Source organism: Tiliqua scincoides, chromosome 3 (assembly GCF_035046505.1).
Source record: "Tiliqua scincoides isolate rTilSci1 chromosome 3, rTilSci1.hap2, whole genome shotgun sequence".
Taxonomy (NCBI): domain Eukaryota; kingdom Metazoa; phylum Chordata; class Lepidosauria; order Squamata; family Scincidae; genus Tiliqua; species Tiliqua scincoides.
In genome coordinates this window covers 100,853,304-100,875,302 of record NC_089823.1, presented here as the reverse complement: position 1 = coordinate 100,875,302, position 21,999 = coordinate 100,853,304, and the positions used below count along the sequence as shown (strand labels likewise).

Genomic DNA, 21,999 nt, shown 5'->3' with positions numbered 1-21,999 from the left:
CCTGAAGGTCCCTAAATTGGTGAACAATATCAATTAAAATGATTTTTTAAAAAACAGCAGTAGTACAAAGATAACATCAGAGCAGTGGCTATGCCAAGATTTAAAACTCAATGAAAAGGGCTGGGTGTATAAAAGGTTTTTGTCTGATGTGAAACGACATCAGAGTAGGTGCCAGGCGAGTGCCCCTGGTGAGTACATCATGAAGGTGGGGTATGCAGGAAAACTAATTTCCTGCATGGTAGCACAGACCATACGAGTTTGGACTGCTGACTCAAAAAAATCACATTTCTGAATGTTCAACCTATTTAAAAATTCCTATAAGTACAAAACTAACCCAACAGCATGAAAGATGTTCAAGTCTGATTTTCTGCATAATGTGCTAGTTTTCTGCTTTCAGGGAGTTATTTACATAGGGTTGCATTCAAAAACAGGACACACCACCTACAATCTTATGTGGTACAATCCAATCTGCCAAACATTAAACTCCTACCTATGAGGGGGGAAAAAACTGGTTGAAGATCAGGAAGGACAAGGGAGGTTGAATAACAGTGCTAGATGACAAGAGAGGAGCAGTTAAAGAGAGGAGCTGGGGGATCACAGAGGAGGGAGGATGCAGGCAACACAACCCAGATGCACGAGAGCCGAGAGAAGCTTTTTTTTGAGGAAAATCCCTGCATGAAAGCTTACAACCTAAGCTCAGGACACAAGCAATGTTTACCTGCTCCAATATTTAATGGCTTCTTAGCAGTAGTGTATCTGGATAAGGTTTGTCTTTGGAGAAGAAGGTTGCAAGCTACACAGGCTCATCTCTTGCAGATGGAGGAAGGAAAAAGGCTTTGGGGAGATGAAGCTGGTATGATAGGGCTGCTTTGTCCTGTTGTGTACACATTCAGTTCTCTCAGTTTGCTATCACCTCTAATCAAACAGGTTTTTGAAGCACTGCAAAAATGTGCACACATGACAGGGAATGATTCAGTCCTCTGAAAAAGCTATTGTCCATCTCCAGCCTACTGTACTTTGCATCAGAATTTTCCAACCTAGTATCTGCTGCCAGAAGAACACCTCCCACATGTATTACCTGAATGCTCAGGAAGAAGCCAAATACTTCCAAAAGCAAAAATTCAGACAAACAAATCAGCCTCTCATATGGTCTGCCAGCAAATGCCTGGTGCTCTACTTACATCTTATACTGGGCAAGATCTAGTAATAATTGTACATGGGTTGCAGTGAATCAGCTACTGTTATCTCTTATCAAAGGTGTTCAATAATCTAGAATTGTTTTTATGCAAGATGAAAAAATCCTATGTTTAATAACAACAACAACAACAACAACAACAACAACAGTATTTATATACCGCTTTTCAACTAAATGTTCACAAAGCAGTTTACAGAGAAAAATCAAATAACTAAATGGCTCCCTGTCCCAAAAGGGCTCACAATCTAAAAAGATGCAAAAAGAATACCAGCAGACAGCCACTAAAACAGACAGTGCTGGGGTGAGGTGGGCCAGTTACTCTCCCCCTGCTAAAAAAAGGAGCACCCACTTGAAAAAGTGCCTCTTACCCAATTAGCAGGGGTTACCCAATTAGCAGGGGTTAATAATATATTTTACAGTTTCTGATGTTGTTGATTTCAGGATATTTCACATTTGATCATGGTCATAACTTGATCATGCCCTAGTTCTCACTGAGATAGTAAACCTGTGTCTTCAGAGTGCAGTTAGGGGCTAAATGTTCTTCCATACAAAATAACCTTCATTCAGGTATAAATGAGGTAGCAAGGAAAAGGATTCTAGACTAGCTTTTGCCTTGACAGATTAATCTCTCTTTAGCAATTTTATTTTTGACTTGGAAGAGCATCCAGTCATCTGATCTGCTCTGATCTGCAGTCTGAGGTGGTATGGTACACTTCAATAAGAATGAAGCCTAAATCAGACAACATAAATGTCATATTGTTATAGTGCATGGGATTTAATTACAATCAATAGGCAAAAAGTACATAAAGTTGCTCTTTATATACAGCATGTTAGGTGTTCAAACACTGTTCCTTAAGGTGTTAGATGTGTATGCCTCCTCTTTCACAGGAGGTATGTTACTCCTTCTCAACTGCAAAACTCACATGTCACACTAGCAAAACAATCCGTAACAGGGCAGGTGTCACTATTATGACACAGGACTATGCTACTGACTCTAAAGACCTGAGCAGAACTTATAAACATCATTTAGGAGCCATGTGGGAGTGACCATGGAGGCCACGGCCACCATGCTGGAGCTCCAGGTAACATGCCAGTAGGATCTGAGAGAGTACACTAGTGTGGGGCAGAGATGGAGTTGAAATACATATTTGCATTTTGCTCTTAAGGTCACGGACAGTGTAACTGTGGAAGATGCGATTGTAAAGCAGGATGGACAGGAAAGAAATGTGAGCATCCCTATTCATGCCTGATGACAGCAGAAGAGAGTACAAGAAAATGTCAAGGAAGCTCACAGTTGCCTTGCTCCGGAAGAGGTAAGTGGCATGCTTTGATTTTTCAGGATGATTACCACTCAACTGAACTGCTACTTGGAATGGGGGCAATTTAGTTCCACTGAGGGCATAAAGTGGTTTATACTTTAATATTGTGTTTTAGGCAGTTCAAAGGGCAGCTTTCAGAACTGCGAGCTACTTGGTAATGTAGCTCTGAACTGAAAATGTAGGAAGTCAGATCAGAAAAAGGGAAGTACACATTTGCAGAACTTTTCTGAGCAACCCAATAACTGAGGTCATCCCACTCTGACCTGTCATTTAGCACTGCAGGGATCAGCATCATTCCATGTGAGTGTCAAGGTGCCGAATCAGTAAACCTGAAACAGCCCATGATTGTTCTGTGATTCAGGCCATTCTTCATGTTTTCATACCATTTCACAAGTTTTTGAGGATGATGGGCTGATGTTTATTTGAAAATATCTGATGAGTTAATTTCTTTCCATCCATGTTTATAAGGAAGGTGCATCATTTATGATTACCACTTGCCTGATTTATGTCATGATCAGATGATGATGTTGTTTTGTTTTTTGCCATTTATGTTGGCAGTTCCACCTTTCCTACTCAGAGACAAAATAAAACTTCTTGAGTGGTCTCTAGCAGCAAGCATTAACCCCTAAAAACGCATAGCAATCTCTTGGACTATAGGTTCATTAAGTAGATGGGCTAGTTGACTTGACTTACCCACCTTCCTCATTCAGATTACCATACAATGTTCCTGAACTTTTTAAGAGACCCTAAAGGCTGCTGCCTTATAAATGCCAAGGAGTGTAGTGATAATGGTGTTTGGGCAACAGTGGTACAAAAAAATGGGGTCAGGAGCCATTGATGGGTCCAGGACCCACAGTTTGGGGAGCACTGCCAAACAAGTTTGCTATTATTAGGACTGTTGGTGTATTGAAGGGGCTATTTGTAAGCACACAGCCCAAGCCTACCTAACTTCCTAAGTGCTGATGCAACCTTGCCAGTGCGCCATGTGCTGCATCATGTGGGGGAGTTTCAGCTTTTGGTATTCAGTCTCAGGTGTATAGTGGAAACAAAAGCAAAGTGAATTGAGGAGAGATTTTAAAAAACATTTGGAAGGGAAACCGAAGTTATTCATTTTGATTTATAAAGTTGTGAGAGAAGGGTTTTTTAAATTCTCAAATGGGAATGGAAAAATGAATGGGCAAGATTCTTTGCAGAAACTTGTAACTGAAGTGACAATTGAATGTTTCAATTGTCCTGATGAATTTTTCTTCTACTCAAGTAGAGGGGAAGGCTAAAGCTGCTCTCAAACTACTGCATCTGACCTCTTATGTCATTTAATTTGTGACGGGGTCTTTCACTATTGCCTGCAATAGGAAGAAGTCAAGCAAAGATTATAGAGTTGCCAAGTTTTCTCTGCCACTTTCACATTTGCTTGTGTGTTCTTTCCCTCCAGCTTCCTGTCTCCTACCAGGAACTATAAATTAAGAGCTGGTTTTCATCAAGTTTTTATTTTCTTTTTTTAACATATCACTTGAGTCTCTGTCAGAATTCTCAGCGTTATCTGCTTTATGGTTGCCAGTGAATCCCTCATCTGCACCTGCAATAAGATGTCTGTTGATTAAAATATGTCCTTTGTGAATTGGGTTGGCTTTAAAAATGCCCTTCTTTGTAACATAAGAATGTACCGTAACTTCAAGAATATTTTAAAACTCTTTTCCTATTGTTGAGAATAATCTTGGGCAGTACCTTGATTTCTCATTGGGAGATGAAGGTGTTTTGTATTTTACATAAAATGTGCAACAGCATCAGAGTTTTGGTCTTAGACAGGATCAGCATACCAGCAAATCTCAGGAGCCTGAGATCCAGTTTGATTCCCATCCCACACTAGAGACCGTGGGGGGAAGGGAATGAGCACACGAGAAGAACATAATAGCGTCAGATTCCAGATTCTGAGGGAGTTATTAGCAGGGCTCTTTTTACAAGACCTTTTCCCTTTTTTCAGTCACCACATTCTTTTGTGATTTGGAGTAGTGTGGGATGGCGCCATGGGGAAAGTAGCCACATTGGGCTCACAGCATAGAAATAGGGCCTGGGGAAAAACATACAGTATTGTTTTATAATCCCTGAGAATAATAGTTGGATTTTTTTTTTTATAAAGAATGACCAAACCTTAAAAGTTATTGTATTATGAACAAAATACCATGATAAAAAGCACAAAATCAAAATTAACTGCTTCCTGGGTCAAGAACCCTATTTTCCAAATAACGATTTTTCCAAATGTCATGAGTTAGAGATAAGTAAGGGAGTTTTCAGTTTAATGTCTGTGTTATTTGAAGATTAATTCATTCCCAGGAATGTGGAGTTACATGAAGTGGAGAAGTGGAAGTTATAATAATACGTGCTGCAGCATGGTTTCCTCAAGCTACATGAAAAAACATATTGTTTGGCTCAGGAACTCTACCTGATAAAGAGCATAACATTTTCAGTTGGTGTAGCATTAAATTAATGTTGTCATACATCAGTCTTCTTCATTGTCATAGCACAGTGAATGAAGAAAGCCTTTCAATTACATATAGCACCATCTGTAAGGAAGCAGGAGGCAGTACTGACAGACATCCAGCAATCATTGAATGCTGTCTTTTCTACTGGATTTTTTTAAAAAAATAGTGTATGCAAACTTTTCTAGAAGTTCTGTTCCTTCATAATGACATGAACTGTATAATAGAGGGCCAGAGGAACACCATAGCCCTCTTACCAGTCAGCAACAGCGACACATCACTACTCCTAAGACTGTCTAAGAGGACACAAGTAGCAAGCAAGATTTTCAGTTCACCATTTTCAGTGATTTCAGGTCTTTTCAGTGCAGATTTTCAGTGAACAGCTGCTCTGCATAGTGCTGGTGTTTACTTTTCAAAAGTAGCCATTGCTTGTCAATCCAACCTGACCTCTTTTTGCACTAGACATGACTGAACTGGTTTAAGCTGCTATGCTATACGTACTTACCTGGGAGCAGGTCCCAGTGAACTTTATTGAATTTCCTTCTGAGCAGACATGCATTGGTCTGCAAGCCTGTATAATACCTCTTTTCCATTTTAAGACGTAGAATTGGGCTACCAGACTGTTTTGTTTGGGCTTTTCTTTGTGCCAGGTAATACCTTTAAGAACATAAGAAGAGCCCTGCTGGATCAAGCCAAAGGCCCATTAGCTTCCTGTATCTCACAGTGGCCCACCAGATGCCTCAGAGAGAACAAAAAGTCAACAAGATACCTATATCCTATTAGCACTCCCCTGCTCCTGCCCTTCTGAAGCAGCCTATTTCTAAAACCAGGAGGTTGCATATACCCATATGGCTTGCAATGGACTTTTCCTCCATAAATCTGTCTAATCCCCTTTTAAAGGCATCTAGGCAAGAAGTTCCATAGATGAATTATATGCTAGGAAAAGAAATATTTTCTTTTGTCTGTCCTAACTTCCCTGACATTCAGTTTTAGTGGATGTCCCCTGATTCTGGTGTTGTGTGAGAGCAAAAAGGACATTCTTCTATATGCTCTATCCATCCCATGCATAATTTTAAATGTCTCAGTCATGTCCCACTCTCATAAACCTGAAGGACCCCAAATGCTCTTTCTTAACTGAAGAGCCCCAAATGCTGTAGCCTTTCCACATAAGGGAGATGCTCCAACCCACTAATCATTTTGGTCGCTCTCTTCTGCACCTTTTCTAGTTCCCCTTTGTCCTTTTTGAGATGTGGCAACCAGAACTGGACACAATACTCTAGAAGTACCTCTCCCTTTTTCGTTTGTTTTGCTTTACATACAATCTGAAGAAGAGTTTTGCTGAACTCATAAACGATTTCCATACTTTGTTTTGTTGTTTAATTGCTCTTAATAATGATATGGTTAACACATTTACTCCCTTCCTTCTCCCCTCTCTACCCTGTTTGAACACATAGCTGAATGGGGAAAAGCCTTGGTAGAATGAATCTGTTGCCACCAACCCAGGAAATCAGGCTAGCTAGAAGGGCTCCCTGGCACAATCCCCCTCCTAGAGAAATACTGAACCTCAGCTGTTCCTATCAAAATCACTCTCACCGTAGCGCCTGCAGAGCAAGGAGATGTAACAATCCACTGTAAATCCTGTACCAGGAACCAGGCAGAGTCAGGATTAAAATATATAAGGTTTATTTGGGTCCCTTCCGGGAGAAAGGTAGGTTAAAAATACTGTAAATAAAAAATAGACTAGCAAGGAAGGCAGATAAAGAAAAGATCTGTTTGGTAAAAAAAGGGGGGGGGGATGAATTAATACTGGCTGCCAGAAGATTATGCTGAGTCACTGCAGAACCTCGCATATGTGGTTTAGATCAGAGTGACTGCAAGTCCTGGGAACTCTGAACACTTTATAAATGTCTGGAAAAACTACAAACATAAAATTAACATAAACTCTGATGGTTGCTAGCTAAACTGTTCCCTGACTTAGGGCGCAATCCTAACCCCTTATGTCAGTGCTTTCCAGGATTGGCATAGTGGTGCCAATGGGTCATGTGCTGCATCCTGCAGTTGGGCGTCACTCACGGAGGCCTCCTCAAAGTAAGGGAATGTTTGTTCCCTGACCTCAGAGCTGCATTGCCCTTATGTCAGTGTTGGAAAGCACTGACATAAGGGGTTAGGATTGCATCCTTAATTTATTTGGGCCACAACCCTCCCCTCACAACCCTTGTGAGTGTCTGGTGGGGTCTTTGATGTGAGCTTTTTGCCAGAGCTCTGGACAGGGAGAGAGAGAGAGAGGGAGAGACCCAAGAAGTTTTGTTTTTTTCACTAGCTTGGAATGAAGTCATCTGTCTCCCTGATTGGAGAAGCTCCAGCCACCTGGTCACATTGTCCCACCCCTTGGAACTAGATAGAATAGTCATTGCTGTACCTGGGGATCAGCAGGTGTGACCCCGTTTCCCGCACCACCACTTTTTCCTTTTTTCAGGCCTGTTTTCAAGGCCTTGGAAGTCTTTTTAAGGACTGGGGAGGCTGCCCATGGCCTCCCAGCTCCAGAAGGCCTTCTGAGGCCTACAAAATGCCTTCAGAAAACCAGAAATGCTGCATTTTGTGACCCTGGGTGGCACTTGGGCCAGGTATGCAATTGAGACGAATTTGCTAAGCAGCGTAACTGCCTCAAAATCTACATTTTCCCCCAGTGCACTCTGTAATTTGCACCCTAATTGCTGGGAGGTTGATAGGCCAAACACAGAAAGAAACTGGGAACACAGGAGAACACAGGGATTCATCACAGTTGTATTTTAATGTAACAGCATAGAGTTATATGTTGAGTTAATGCCTCCTGTTCGCAGTTTTCTGAAGTGATTTGGTTGACTTTTTTTCAGAGATTACAGCAGTACTTTACAAAAGTGGATATTTGCAAGTCCCACACTTGGCACCAGGCTGAACTGTTTTGGGAATATTTTCCCATCAAGAAATTGCTGTAATTATCATAATTGTCATTACCTAATCAAAGAATGATGACACTAATGCGTGTGAGACTGAATCCTTTGTGTAGGTTGGCTTTCCTGTTTGATTGGAATATTGAGTGGAACAGAGCCCAAGAGTACATCAGCAGCTTTGATGGATGGCAAGTCCCTCCAGAAACTGGAAGAGGAGGTTGAAAAGCTTGTTATAGGAAACCCAGTATACACTCAAGTATATATTTCAGGCAATATGTGGATTGTATTTCTTCCAGTCAAGAGATTGCACAGTGGGATTTGGAGGCTTGCGGGTTGTGTTCAGTAATATGGAAGCCACTTTGACAGAGCTACCCCTCCCCCCATGTCAAGGCCAGTAACATTTGAAGTATAGCAGGCACATGGGCAGTTGTCTGTCCCATGAAGGAGCCCACACCATAAGGAAGCATGAGAGGGAGGAATAGTGCTGTTTTCTTTGGCCCCAAAGCATCAGGCTGGTTAAAAAAAAAAAGATAAAAAATAATTAACTCAAACGCTAAAGCAACCTTGTATATGAATGATATCATCATTGGGCTATATAATGCTATCCACCAATGCAAAAGAAAATCTTAAAAATTGATGGCAGCTAGAAATAGATGGTGCTGGAACGCAAACTAGATTATTTACCTTGTTTTACTCTTACAGGAATTAGAGATGGAACAAAATGTTAAATAATGGAGTATAAATTGTGTTCGTTGTTTGGTGACATTTCAGGTATATTTTTGTAGAAACACATTAACATTAGCAGCACATCTCATTTTTCTTCATTAATATCATTCTAATGAGCTGCGTTATGAGTTATGTGACTGGGAGCCAGTCAACCAAGTGCAGCAGCACTTTACAACAGCAGCTCTTTGTGCTTCTAGTCAGGACCAGCCCATCCATGAGGTTGATGGAGGCATTCACCTCAGATAGCAGCCACCTCCATCTTCCCACTTGCCTTCATTGCTCCATTGCAGCATTTTAAAAGGAAGAAGGGGCAGAGTGGAAAAAGGAAGTTTAGAGGAGAGAAGAGTGGAGAACTAGATTGTCAGCATCAGAGATACTATCCTCTCTTCCCCACTTCCTATTCCACTCGGTCACCCTATAGAATCCAGGGAACTGGAGGAACAGAGGCTTCCCAGAGGCTGTGCCCTGGCAGAGCATCCCTGGGCGGTGGGGAATATGGGGGGGGGGAGGCCCAGCCAAGCTAGCTGGAATGGGCGGGCGAGTAGGCTCCTGGCTGTCTGGGATTTGATACGATGGTGACCCATTGGGGGGGAGGGCCCAGGCACAGCAGCCGCATTCACCATCCCATGTTTTCTGGGACGGTGCGCTTGGCTGGGCAGCTGGGAGGCTTCGTGTGGACGACTGTTGCCTCAGACTCCTCTGTGTTGACAGGGCTACTGCAGTCCGATGGAAGTCACACGGGGACATTGTTGCGTGTTGTTGCCCCCCCGAGCCTGTAGCCCAGTGCAATTGCTACCCTCTGTACCCCCTTCGCTACGCCACTGCCCTCAGCTGCAATATGGGGATGATAATACTTACTTTTACCTTACAGAGTTATTATAAGAATTACATCGAGGTAATACACGTGAAGCACTTGCACTCAAAATGTGCTGTACAAATGCTTAATAATAATGAATATATTATGATGTTCTGATAGCTATTCTTATAGAAGACAATATTTTCTACTAGTGTTTTTCAGTAAGGATATTTTCAGCATGGTAAAGATATTGGAATCTGTAAAGTATAGCACTGAAAACCAGGCCTAAGCTGTATATTGCGGTAACTTCATCAGACTTGTTGATATCTGTCAGAGCTCATTCCTTGCCTTTATTAATTTTTAAACCTACCTTCATAATAAAGAAGTATGGTAGTTCTGGCTATTACAAACACCAGAAGGATATTATTAGGAGAAATTTCATCTTTCATAAATGCTTGGCTAGATTATGCTGCTTGATTTAGTACCTGCTGATAACAAGGTCAAAATGCACCTGTCCTGACTTCTCTTCAGAATGGAAAACTGCATAAGCCTGCTGGTTTACCTCTGGTCATTTCATTTTAGAGAAAAGAAAATTGTGTTTGCTGTCTGCCTTGGAGAATCTTAAGTTCTTAAACCACCTGGTACATTTTAAGGTAGTCTAGGACCGACCTAATGTATATGAAACTGTACCTTAAAAAAAAAATCCATAAATCAACACATGGAATGTAGCTAGAAAACTTCAAATACCCCAGACAAGAAACATGAGATTTCTACTGAACTTCAATTGGGGCTGTAGTTTTTAGCTAGTTAATCTATTAGATTATTTATTTAGGTAGTGTCATTCATATGTGCAGCATATTACAACAAATGAAAAGACCAATCTCTGCCTGGAGGGGCTCACAACCTAAATATTGTATAGACACAAGAAAGACAACAGAGGGAGGGGAGGCTGGAATAAAATGGGATCAGTTAATGAAAAAAATCTGTTAAACCATAAAAAATGTGCTCCAATCAGACAGTTGATCTGTTTTTGTTTTTTCAAAAAACAAAAAAAACAAAACTCAAGTACTTGTAAAACTGGGTGATGATGGGCATCAGAGAAGAGGCACCCTTCCCCCCCCCCCACATACAGGTCAGAGTGTAGCCCCTCTAGGGTAGCAGTTTCTGCAATAACTGCTTACATCTAAGAATGAGAAATATGATACTTACTCATATGCAACTGTTACCCTGCAGATGCCCGATCTCATCTGAACTCAGAAGCTAAGCAGGGTCAGGCCTGGTTAGTACTTGGATGGGAGACTGCCTAGGAATACTGGGTGCTGTAGGCTTATACCATAGTCTTTCGAGACTGAAGGTTGCCAACCAATCATCATCAAATCATATGCAACTATATGCAGATTGATTAGTTAATTAAGGGCCCAATCCTATTCAGCTTTCCAATGCTAATGCAACTGTGCTAATGGGGTATGTGCTGCATCCTGAGGTGCATTCTGAGATGGGGCAGGCAATCATGGAGGTTCCTCAAGGTAAGGGAATGTTTGGTCCCTTTCCTTGAGGCTGCATTGAGGATATATCAGCACTAGAACGTTGGATAGGACGGGGCCCTAATAATTCAATCCCAAATTGTGCTGGCATTGCTGCTATGTTGATGTAACAACAGCATGATGTCCAGCATGTCCTAGGCCTGACCAGTACTTAAGGGGAAGGGAAAACAAGAGTCCAAACAATGCCACGGTAGTGCAGCCCTCCCAGTACCTCCGCTTGTATGGGTGAAATCCCCAACACTACCCACCAGTCATGGGGTGGTAGGCCAATGTTGGCTGAATATGCAAGAAGCCAGTCTCCACAACCTACCCAGCCCCAATGCCAGCAGCCAGAGAAGTACTGCTGTGGTAAATCAAGGGCAGTAAAAGGGCAGTATGGTAAATCAGAGGGCAGTGCCAGACACAGGTCCACTGATCAGCCACTGCTGATATGCCCTCAGTGCCCCCCAGAAATGAGTAACAACACAATGAGTAATGTGCCAGCATCTGTAGCACATCTGTCAGCAAAACCGGGTCTATGACAATGGACTGCAGTTGCACTTGCCTCCAAGACTATATACCATATTCTATGCTGCTCAGATAGCTCAATTCTGGGAGTAAGTTCCATTGAAATCAATGGAGCTTACTTCTGAGTAACGTTCTCCTGCCTAAGATTGTGAAGCTTGTGTGATTTGTTGATACATTTCTTTAACAGGGCAGGAGCCTTAATTTCGACATCCTGTTTCAATAGGAATAGGAAAATGTGTTTGAACAGCTGCACACCATTAGGCTGAGCAAAACAAACCATATAAAGTGGTTTGGACTATTCACTTGTGTTGGAAATTACTTACCAAATTAAGCACTGGTTTGATTTAATTGTTGCATGAGAGATTGGCTTCCATCTTTCTGTGACCTCTGCTGTTCATTCATTACCAATTCTAACAGGAAATGCCATTGATTATCATGTGTTTGATATTTGCAGTGAATAATAATGTGGGTCATCATGTTCTCCTAGCCATGATGGATTGAGTCCCCACACTGACTTGCTGACGTTAGTGACAGGTGAATAATTTGGAGTGATGATCTTACAGTAATGTCGCTGCCAAAAATAGAGCTCCTCTCTTTTTTCTTGAAGCTACAGCTGAATAGCTATTGAATTGTCTATGGCCATTGACAGAGCCATGACATTTCATGCAGTCCTCTACGGTCCAACAGGAAAAAGAAGAGGGAAACAAAAGAAAAATTATAGAAAATAGCTGAAGACAAAAGAGCATAAGTGCTATGATTAGAACATATCTTTCTTTGGAATTTAAAATGTAGTATTTCGTGATGATCTTTTTAAACACATAGTAAGACCTCCTAGAAACTGTTCCATACATTTCCTTACTTCAGGAAAGCAGTTAGTCAAACTGTTATATGTTAGTAAAAACTTGCTTCAGCATATAACAATTTAGGATCAAGCTACTGAGATAATATATAAAAGCACTCAGTACCAGCATAATGTAGGGTTCCAAGAACTTTCATGACCGCTTTGCTCAATAATATGCCATGTTTTATTTGTAAAGCAAGGGTTCACTGTGTAATTAGCATTGGGACATTGGCACACTGTTTAGAACTCAGTGGTAATGGAGCTCTTTAAGGATTGATTTTCTGGGAGGAGAAAATACTGTGGCAAGTAGAAAATATTTCAGATTTTGCACATTTTCTCCTTGACAGCTTGCTAAAGAAATTGATGCATTAAAAAAGAAAGTTTAAACAGGAGGCTGAAGTTTTCCTAAAATGGAACTTTAATTCTGATTTAAGACACTTTTGATTGATACATTTGAGTTGTTTCGTACAGACTCTGGGGGCTCAAGCCTAACCCTTTATGTCAGTGCTTTCCAGCACTGGCATAGCGGTGCCAGTGGGACATGTGCTGCATCCTGCAGTTGGGTGTCACTCATGGAGTCCTCCTCAAAGTAAGGGAATGTTTGTTCCCTCACCTCAGAGCTGCATTGTCCTTTTGTCGGTGCTGGAAAGCTCCAATATAAGGGGTTAGATTGCGCCCTATATTTCTTTTTTCCCCATCTCCAGAAAACATCTTGGAATAACCTCATTTACTATTTATGCAAGATGTTATTTACAATATAAACAAAGATATCCTGCAAGACATGACATTTTTTCATTGTAGCCACTTATGTTTTTCAGATGAATTATGTTTTTTCTCTTTTTAAAACGAATATTGATCTTCCTGAGCAATAAATCTTATTTTTCACCACAGCAAGTAATTTAATATCTGTAGCTGGCATATCTATTAGCCAGATGTTGAATTCACATGTGCTCTAGATAAAATTTTATATGGTTTAAATTGAAGTCACCGAGGAAATGAAGGTTTGGATCTTACCTTCTCAGAGTGGGAAGTATGCCATTAAGTTTTTGTGAACAGATGCTAGGACATTGTGAAAACTCTCTGACTTCCTCCAATCCTACTTCCAGTATCTAAATGTATTGTGCATTATGGGTGTGATTGTCAGAATACTGTATAGATCAGAGGTGTCAAACATAAGGCCCAGGGGCCAGATGTGGCCCACGGAAGCTTTTTATATGGCCCTCGGGCTTTCAGCTGCCAGGTAGTGCTGAGGTGTTACTGCTGAAAAGGCAGCCCCTGTGAAAATTGGGCTTTCCCATATTTTGAAATATGATCAAGATTCATATATTTTCTCTTTTGTTTTTTGCAGCTAATGAGTTCCTAAGTGAAAAAAAGTGTTTATTTTTGACTGTGACCTGTCTAATGACATCACTTCTTTTCTAATGACATCACTTCGGGCCCTCAGCAGGCATCATGAATGCTATGTGGCCCTCTGTGAAATGAGTTTGACACCCCTGGTATAGATCAAACCATGTGTTTATGTGGTTCTACTTTCCCACTTTTTTTGCTGATTGACAGTGCTGTCATGGCACAATACTGTATTCCCTTTTTACCTTTTTCTTTTTTGGAGGTGTCTCTTTTGTATATTTTGTTAGGGTATCTGTTTGGGGTATCATTTTTTCTTAAAGCACACCATCCATTTTCTATGGATCTGCTACAGTGTAACCGGTCGCAATTTATGATGTTGCTCTTTCTGCAACCTATAATATCCTGCCAGAATTTGTTCTGACTGCTACTGGCTAGCCATGAACTGCTCTGTTTTTACCCAGAGCCAGTGTGAATAGAACCACTTCTGGAGAAATAGTCAATCCGAAAGGGGAAGAAGTAGCAAAGGATTTATCAGAGCAACAGCATCTCAAAGTCAATTTCTTTTACCATGCATTCCCCAATAAATACAGCCGACAACAGGTATGGGATTAAATGGGCCACTTTATTAACTTACAACAAGCGCAACAAGGCAAAATAGGAAACAATACCCAAACTAAGTGCGGGGTTCTAAATGGGGGAAACAGCCTAGCCGTCTACGTCCCCCAGTCTCATAGCGCGTCCACCCAACTCCAGGCGTAGCTCAATTGTTATTAAGCCCGCCTTTCACTGTTGCCCAAAGAGGGTAAGCCAGCCAAACTACTCTGCCTTCAGGTCACCCCTGCAAGGCCCCAAAGTTCAGACCAGGGGCTAGCCAGCCTGCCTCCCCGAGCCGGTCAAGCATCCAGAGAGCGGTTCTGGTTCACCCCTGCCCTTGCTGGCTTAGATTGGACGCCGAGAAGGTCTTCTGTCTACCCACCCATGCTAGCTGCCTTTCCATTTCTTTTTAATGGAGTATTTTATGAATGTTGTAAGCCATTCCTGTCAACAAGTGAGATATAAATATATTACAGCCCAATCCTTTCTAAACTTACCTGCACCACTGTAGCAGCACCAGCATGGGCTATGCTGCATCGAAGTTTAGCAGGCAGAAAGTCTCCTTGAGATAAAGGAACATTTGTCCCCTTGCCCAAGGGAAAGCTCCAGGAGCTGCTGTGGGTCAACTCAAACCTGTGCCAGCTATACAGCCTGGGAAAGAGGATAGGATATGGTGTGCACGAGCACCACTGAACCTTCCCCTTCCTAGGCCTGATCTGCCACACCCTGTCTTCACTTTCCACTGCCCCATTGCACTCCTCCCCGCTCTTCCCCTGCACTGCTCAGTGCAGCACTTACCCGTTCCATCAGGCTCTCCTCCTTATGCTGGCGCCTGCAGGAAGGATCTGGCCTTTGCACCAGTGCTACTAAGTGGCACACTGTCACAACTCCGTGGATAAGATTGGACCATTAGATTTGCAAGCAGACGAATCAGAGAATGCATATGAATCAGAGAATGCAGGAAGGAGACAAAGTGCAACTCTGGTGCAGGAGAAAACACCAGCAGCTGACAGTGAAAACTATTTCCATAGGTGGCTAGCAGTGCTTATTAGCAATGTCCAAAGGGCAGATTGCATAGCAGTGTTGCACAGATGACATTCTTAGCTACAGCCTCAGAACCTTTCTTTTTTGGTAATTACTAAAGAACACTTTCAGCCATCTGTGAAGTCACATGCACCTTTGACAGGTAGTGTTTCTCATTGGGTTCCAGACTTCCCAGACCCACAGCCCTATAAGAATTGTTTTTAATAGGTGCAATACACCTGTGTATTTATTGCATGGCTTTTCTGATTCCTAATATTGAGGGCATGGTAGAACACTGCTTCTTTGGAGCATGCAGTTTAGATGGCCTGAAATTACAGGCCCAATTTGAGAGAATAATTTCATGGATATATGCCCTGACAGCCTGATCTATAATGCGCAATCCTATTGGGCTGCCCTACAGGCAGAACGAGCGTTCCACCAAAGCTAACTGCCTTATGGCACTGATAAATGCACTCCAGCAGCTCTCAGAAACGTGCACTGCTAAAGCAGAAGCAGAAAAGCTGGAATCTTTCTGCACATGCTAGTGGATCCCTCTGGACCAGCTGAGGCAGGTAAGTTGCTGGGACAGGCGGGACAAGATGGGAGAAGGCAGAACAGAACAGCGATGGGGCTGGGGGTGGCAGATCGGATCTGAGAAGGAGGCAGGTTTGGCGGCTGCAGCGTCGGTGGCCAAATCCACACCCCCTTCGAGGACCCAATCCCATGGCCCAGGTCCATATGGGCCTGCACTAGTAATTTTATTGGTACAGGTCTGAGTAGATCCCTATGTACCACAGAGGCTTGTGTACTTCAGGGGCTTACTGGGTAAGGGGACAAATGTTCCCTTACACAGAGGACACCGCCAGGGCTCAAGATGCCATAAGAGCCATTTTGGCATGGTGGCTTTCGCGGGGGGGGGGGGAATAGGTTTGACCTCTTAGTGGCTGTTCTAGAGAATGAATTTTTTCACCAGATTGGCCAACTCACAAGAAGAATGGTTGGATGGGATTTGATAGTGGCAAGCACCAAAGAAATGTTATAGATCAGTGGTTCTCATACATTTAGCATTGGGACCCACTTTTTAGAATGAGAATCTGTCAGGACCCACCGGAAGTGATGTCATGGCCAGAAATGACATCATCAAGCAGGAAAATTTTTAACAATCCTAGGCTGCAATCCTACCCACACTTACCCAGGAATAAGTCCCATTTACTATCATTGTTGAAAACATATACAGTTGTGCACCAGTTAACGACGGGGATCTGGACTGCGATCCACGTTGTCATGTGGTGCTTGACACTATCTGAACCCACCGCAGGGAAGGATATGCTCCACTCCCCTCCAGAGGGTTGTCTGAGCTTCCCACAGGCAGTGCACATCTGAGCGCTGCCTCGGTGAGGCTCAGACTGAGGGAAATTGCACCTCTCACACAATTTCTGGTTTCATGGAGGATGCCGGAAATCACGTGAGAGACACAATTTCCCTCAGTCTGAGCTTTGCAGAGGCAGCACATGGATGTGCGCTGCCTCTGGGAGGCTCAGACAGCCCTCCGGAGTCAAGGGGAGCTGAGCCCCCCTCACTTTTGAAGGGTTGGGGTGTGCGCCCCTGATGACCATGTGACCACACGTGGTCATTGCATATGCGATTCTGGTTTTAGCTGGTAGGTCTCTAAGAGGTGCACACCTGTACATAGTAGCTTGTTAAAAGTACAGGTCTGTAACATTTCCCCAAATGCAGTTGCATACCATGGTAGCATCAAGTCTAATAGATTAAAAATAAAATATTGAAATGAATGGGGACCCACCTGAAATTGGCTTGTGACCCACCTTGTGGATCCTGACCCACAGTTTGAGAAAAACTATAGATCATGGCTGTTGGGAATAGTCTTTAAATGAGTTATGGTATGTGTGCAGAAGAACAGTTGTAACTAGAATTTAAGTTGTGTCTTTTTAAAAATTCATGTACTGACCAGCTAAATGGATTACCAGTGTAGATTAAATTGGACTAAGAAGTCCTTAATGTAGAAAAGAGATGAAATTTATTTAACCAAATCCTGAAAAATAAGGTGAAAAAAAACGGGCTCATCAAGATTCCAGACCTAATTCAACAACTGACTTTCTGAGACAGGCTTTTAGACAAAGATGACAAGAGAATAAAATTGATAGCTTTTCTTATTAAAGAGTGCTTGCCTTATAGGAGATAAGGGTGGTGAAACACTTAAAATTCCCTTCATGCTTTGGAGCACAGAAGGGGAAATGGGGAGTAAGAGAAAGATTCCAGATATCTAAGTAAGAATGAAATGAAGAATTTCTGATGTATGTTTAATACATGTATGCTTGTAAAATACATGTAGCTGCTTGTAAAAGACAGAAACCATAGAGGTTTTGCCAGAGATGGCAATGATTAAAACTACAGCTTAGCATCAGCAGCCAAACCCCAGCCTCCAACAAGGGACACATCTTCAAGAGCCCAGCGGGTGAGACAGTGGCCACATTTTCTCTTCTCTTCCCACCCAGTGACGACCAATCAGCATGTGCTACTGCAGTGTTGTTCGCTCCTTCTTGACTCCTGGGGCAAGTGGACGGAGATCAGGACAGAGAGTGACATGGCAGGAGTGTGCACTAAGTTTTGAAAGGTGATGGGAAAGAAAGAGGAAACAAGGTGAAGCAAGGCAGTTAGCAGAGAGAGTGCCGTGATATGGGAGGCTGAGGAAGCCTGCTGATGATTGGGAGGCCTGGCCAAAGAATCTTTCCAAAACCAAGTCGAACCTTAGTCCTGGCCTCCTGTTTGGACTGTGCAGTAGCACTACCATGACTCATCTGAAGTTTGGTTGCTACTCACCTCTGGGTCCCAGCCCACTTGTTGAAGACACCTGGCTATACTCTCCATCCCTTCTACCAAAACAAATAGTATTAGCACCAGCATGTTCAGTGTGAGGATGAGAACTATATTGTACTGCCATGTGGAACTGTATTACCTGAAGCAAATCTTTCTGGAAGTGATTTTGTGCACCATTTTGAAGTGAGAGATCGTATTGTACTGTTACTTTTGTGTACCTTTTGGAAGTTGAGAGACAGTGGCTTGCCTATTGCATTCAGGTGTGGGAAATTCATGTTCAAATTCCTACTTAGTGTATATTTAGGCAAGTTACCATCTGTCAACCTTACTTGTATCAAAGGGTTGTTGAGAGTCTAAACTGAGTCTTACTGCATAGGAGTGACAAAGTGAATTGTCACTTTGAATGTAACTAAAATGCAGTCTTAGATCTCTGACTTTTAAGAAGTACATGCATGGGTTCATTCTCAATCCCTTTGTTCAGCAATGACACCCTGCTAAGCATAGTGCTTCCTTGGTTTATTGTGTGTACAGGTGCAGCCTGTTTATCTGCAGAATTTCCATCTGTGGACTTGCATAGAGCCAGACTTTGTCCCACCTGAGCCCTCTGGAGGCTCTTCTGAGGCCTGTGGAGGCCATGCGCAGCCTCCACAAGTCCCAGAATGGCCTCCAGAGGTCCTAGAATGGCACTTCCAATTTTCAGGCTCAGAAGAGCCTCCGGAGGTGACTGGAGCACAGCTCAGGGGCCTTTCTGAGGCCCATGGAGGCTGCACACAACCTTCATGGGCCTCTGGAGATTCTAGAAGGGCTCTTCCGGTTTCACAGGCCAACACACATTTTGCTTCCTTAAACATTACACCAATTCCTGGGTATATTTAGGGTGCCGATTCCAAAAATGGCATCCGTTTTGCCCTATCACGTCTAGTTTTGGAGATATAGTATAGCCTCATTAGTGAATGGTTCAAGCAGCTACCTCATGAGGAAGCCTACACCATAGCTTCCTCATGAGGAAGCTGCTTGAAACATCCACTAATGAGGTTATACTATATCTCCAAAACTAGACGTGATAGGGCAAAACGGATGCCATTTTTGGAATCAGCACCCCAAATTCATATCAAACCACCATAAAGTTTGGGAAAAACTTTTCTGACCCTCAATTTTGTAGGTCTGTGTTTTCCAGCAAAAACCAGAAGTACCTTTCTCGGACCTCTGGAGGCCATTCTGAGGCCCTTGGAGGTTGTGTGCAGCCTCCACGGGCCTCAGAATGGCTCTGGATGTGACCAGAGCAAGGTTCAGTTTGCGTTCGGAGCTAGGTGGTGCCCGAAATTCACATGACTTGGGTTCATGCAAAATTTGGTACCCATGAGGGGTCCAGGAATGGAACCCTTGCGGATAACGAGGGTCCACTTGTACTTATGTTTGCAGCATTTTGTAAGTGTTATTGTCATCAATCAGCCTGCCTTACATTCACGGGCCCCTCATGGACTGGGTTCATCAACACAGAGTTCGTGTTGATTATCACTAGTCCAAGTAGAGTAGCAGTACTGATGCAGGTCCAAATCAGCCAGATCTCATGTGTAAGTTGGCACTCCCAACTTGAAATAATTTACACACACACACACACACACACACACACACACACAGAGAGAGAGAGAGAGAGAGAGAGAGAGAGAGAGAGAGAGAGTTCAGCACCATAGCTGTTGATAGAGCTCTACCTGGATGTAGTGTGTATCATCCAATATAATTATCTTAAGTTGGTCTATTCATCTCTAACAACTCAATCCTATGCACATTTACTCAGAAGTAAGTTCCATTGTAGTGAATAGGGCCATCTTCTAAGTAAGTGTGCATAGAATTGCATCCGAAATGGCTTGGGTCCTGCATGCTTTATAGAACCTTCTTCTGCTAGATCTCAGGACATGAGTGGGAATTTAACATTCAGTTCCATACCTGAAGCCTGAAGAGCTGCACTACATTATTCTACTGATCATCTATCTCACTCTAAGCCTGCCATAATGCTCTGAAGCAAGATGCTGAACTTTGTCTGAAAGTACTTTGAGACTGTTAGTGGCCAAGACAAAAGTTGTAGTAGGTGTGGGCAGGAGATTAGAACTATAGTTTAGAATCTGTGGGTTTCCTCTTATAGTTTATATGTGCTTTGAATATTTATTTGTGGATTGCATGGTGAAAACATATTGTCATTTACCCTTTGTTCTTGGGAGGGGTCTTTACTCCATACTAGGGCACATCTTTCTGTGTAGAAAGTCCCAGGTTCAATCCATGACATCTTCAAGTAGGGCTGGAAAAAGCCCTATCTGAAACACTGGAGAGCTGCTATTAGTTCATGTAGATAATACTGAACTGTATAAACCAATAGTCTTTCTATGCTCCTCTCTGAGATGGCCAGGCTGGGAATTAATTTATGTTATTAAATAAATATAATTTCTTTCTTTTACCACTTTTCAGCAGTTCATGGATATTTTCCCAAATATCTCTGATCCAGTTCCAGTTTTTGCCACAGAGTAGATACTTTGATTATTTCAAGCAATTTGGTTATTGCTTTTTCCACACTTGTTGTTTGCTTTGATTTCTATTGTATGTTTGTGCTGTTTTATTTAGCCTTTTGATCATCTGTTCTTTGGGGATGTCAGTGTACACAACACCACACACATTCCCAAGTGACTCATTCACCCATTCCTAGTCTTTTGTTCCTCTGGCTGATTGAAGGATTCAATAAATTACTGTAGTTCATAATGATTGTAAAAGTTAAACACTATTTTTATCTAGTCAGCTGTGTTTAGAATAAAGCATGGGATCTATCATTCTGTCTTGGGCAGAGGCTCTGGAAATACTTGACAACTTATAATCTTTCCTCCTTCACATGTTCATGAAGGAGACAGATCATGCATGTTGGCATTAACTACACGTTAATTATTAAGTCAGATAGACAAACAGACACTATTCTGAGAAAAGGTGCACTTTCAAAAGAAGAAAAGAGGAAACTTTAATCCTGCATGACTATAGACCCTATAACTATAGAGTATTCCATTGGTTTTGGTATGTTCCCCCTCCATCTATAAACAAATGCAGGGTTTACATTATGCTGCTTTTGGAAAGAACTGAACAGAGGTTAGCACAAAGTTTCCAAGACTCACATAATGTTAGAGGTGAGCCATAGATAGCTGCTGAGTGAGAGCCCCTAAGAACTGAGAACCAGAAGGTCAAGTCCTAGAAGTCTGAGCCAGAAAGGGTTCAGAGCCCATTAAAATTATGATTGCCCAGCCTAGAAAGGATGCCTTATGACACACCCATTCTATGGAGGGGAGAAATGCCAGTGGCTGTCTTGGGTGGTAGAATCACTTCAGTACTGGACACCCTTTATGACCTAGGGAGACATTCAAATCTGTGATCCTGTTCGGACATCTGAGCCAAGTGCCTAGTTCTAGCCCCAGCAACTCTTGGCACTAAGATTGCAGACCACCAAAACACAATTGGTTTTTCCAGATTCCAGTCTTGCAAGTTTCATCTGAATGTCCCCCCTTTTTATAGAGAATCACTGAAGCCATGAGAAACCCCATCACCATTAACAATGGCTCCAGGACAATTTCAGCAGATGAATGAAATATGTGTCCTCCAAATACTATTCAAGTTGTCAATGTTTGGAGGCACTAAGCATCAGGGCATCTGTTTCTTAAGGTGGGGTTGGTTTTGGCTGGTTGGAAGTCTGGGTGGAGGTAGGACTGTTGCTGAAGCCACTGGCAGGCAGGCAGGCAGGCAGGCAGGCAGAGACTATTTATTTAAAATACTTCTATAATGCTTCCTATGCTCAAAGCAGTGTACAAAGCAGTAAAAAAACCTATCTTGC

The 21,999-nt window shown here is 42.5% G+C and overlaps 1 protein-coding gene across 1 annotated transcript in view; it reads left to right on the top strand.

Moving 5' to 3' along the window:
* Positions 1-21,999, top strand: part of ITGBL1 (integrin subunit beta like 1) — a 181,236-nt gene that overhangs the window by 104,908 nt on the left and 54,329 nt on the right. Inside the window, exon 7 of the mRNA XM_066621650.1 lies at positions 2,362-2,508. Within this exon, the coding sequence (XP_066477747.1) occupies positions 2,362-2,508 (147 nt within the window). The remainder of the gene's footprint in view (positions 1-2,361; positions 2,509-21,999) is intronic.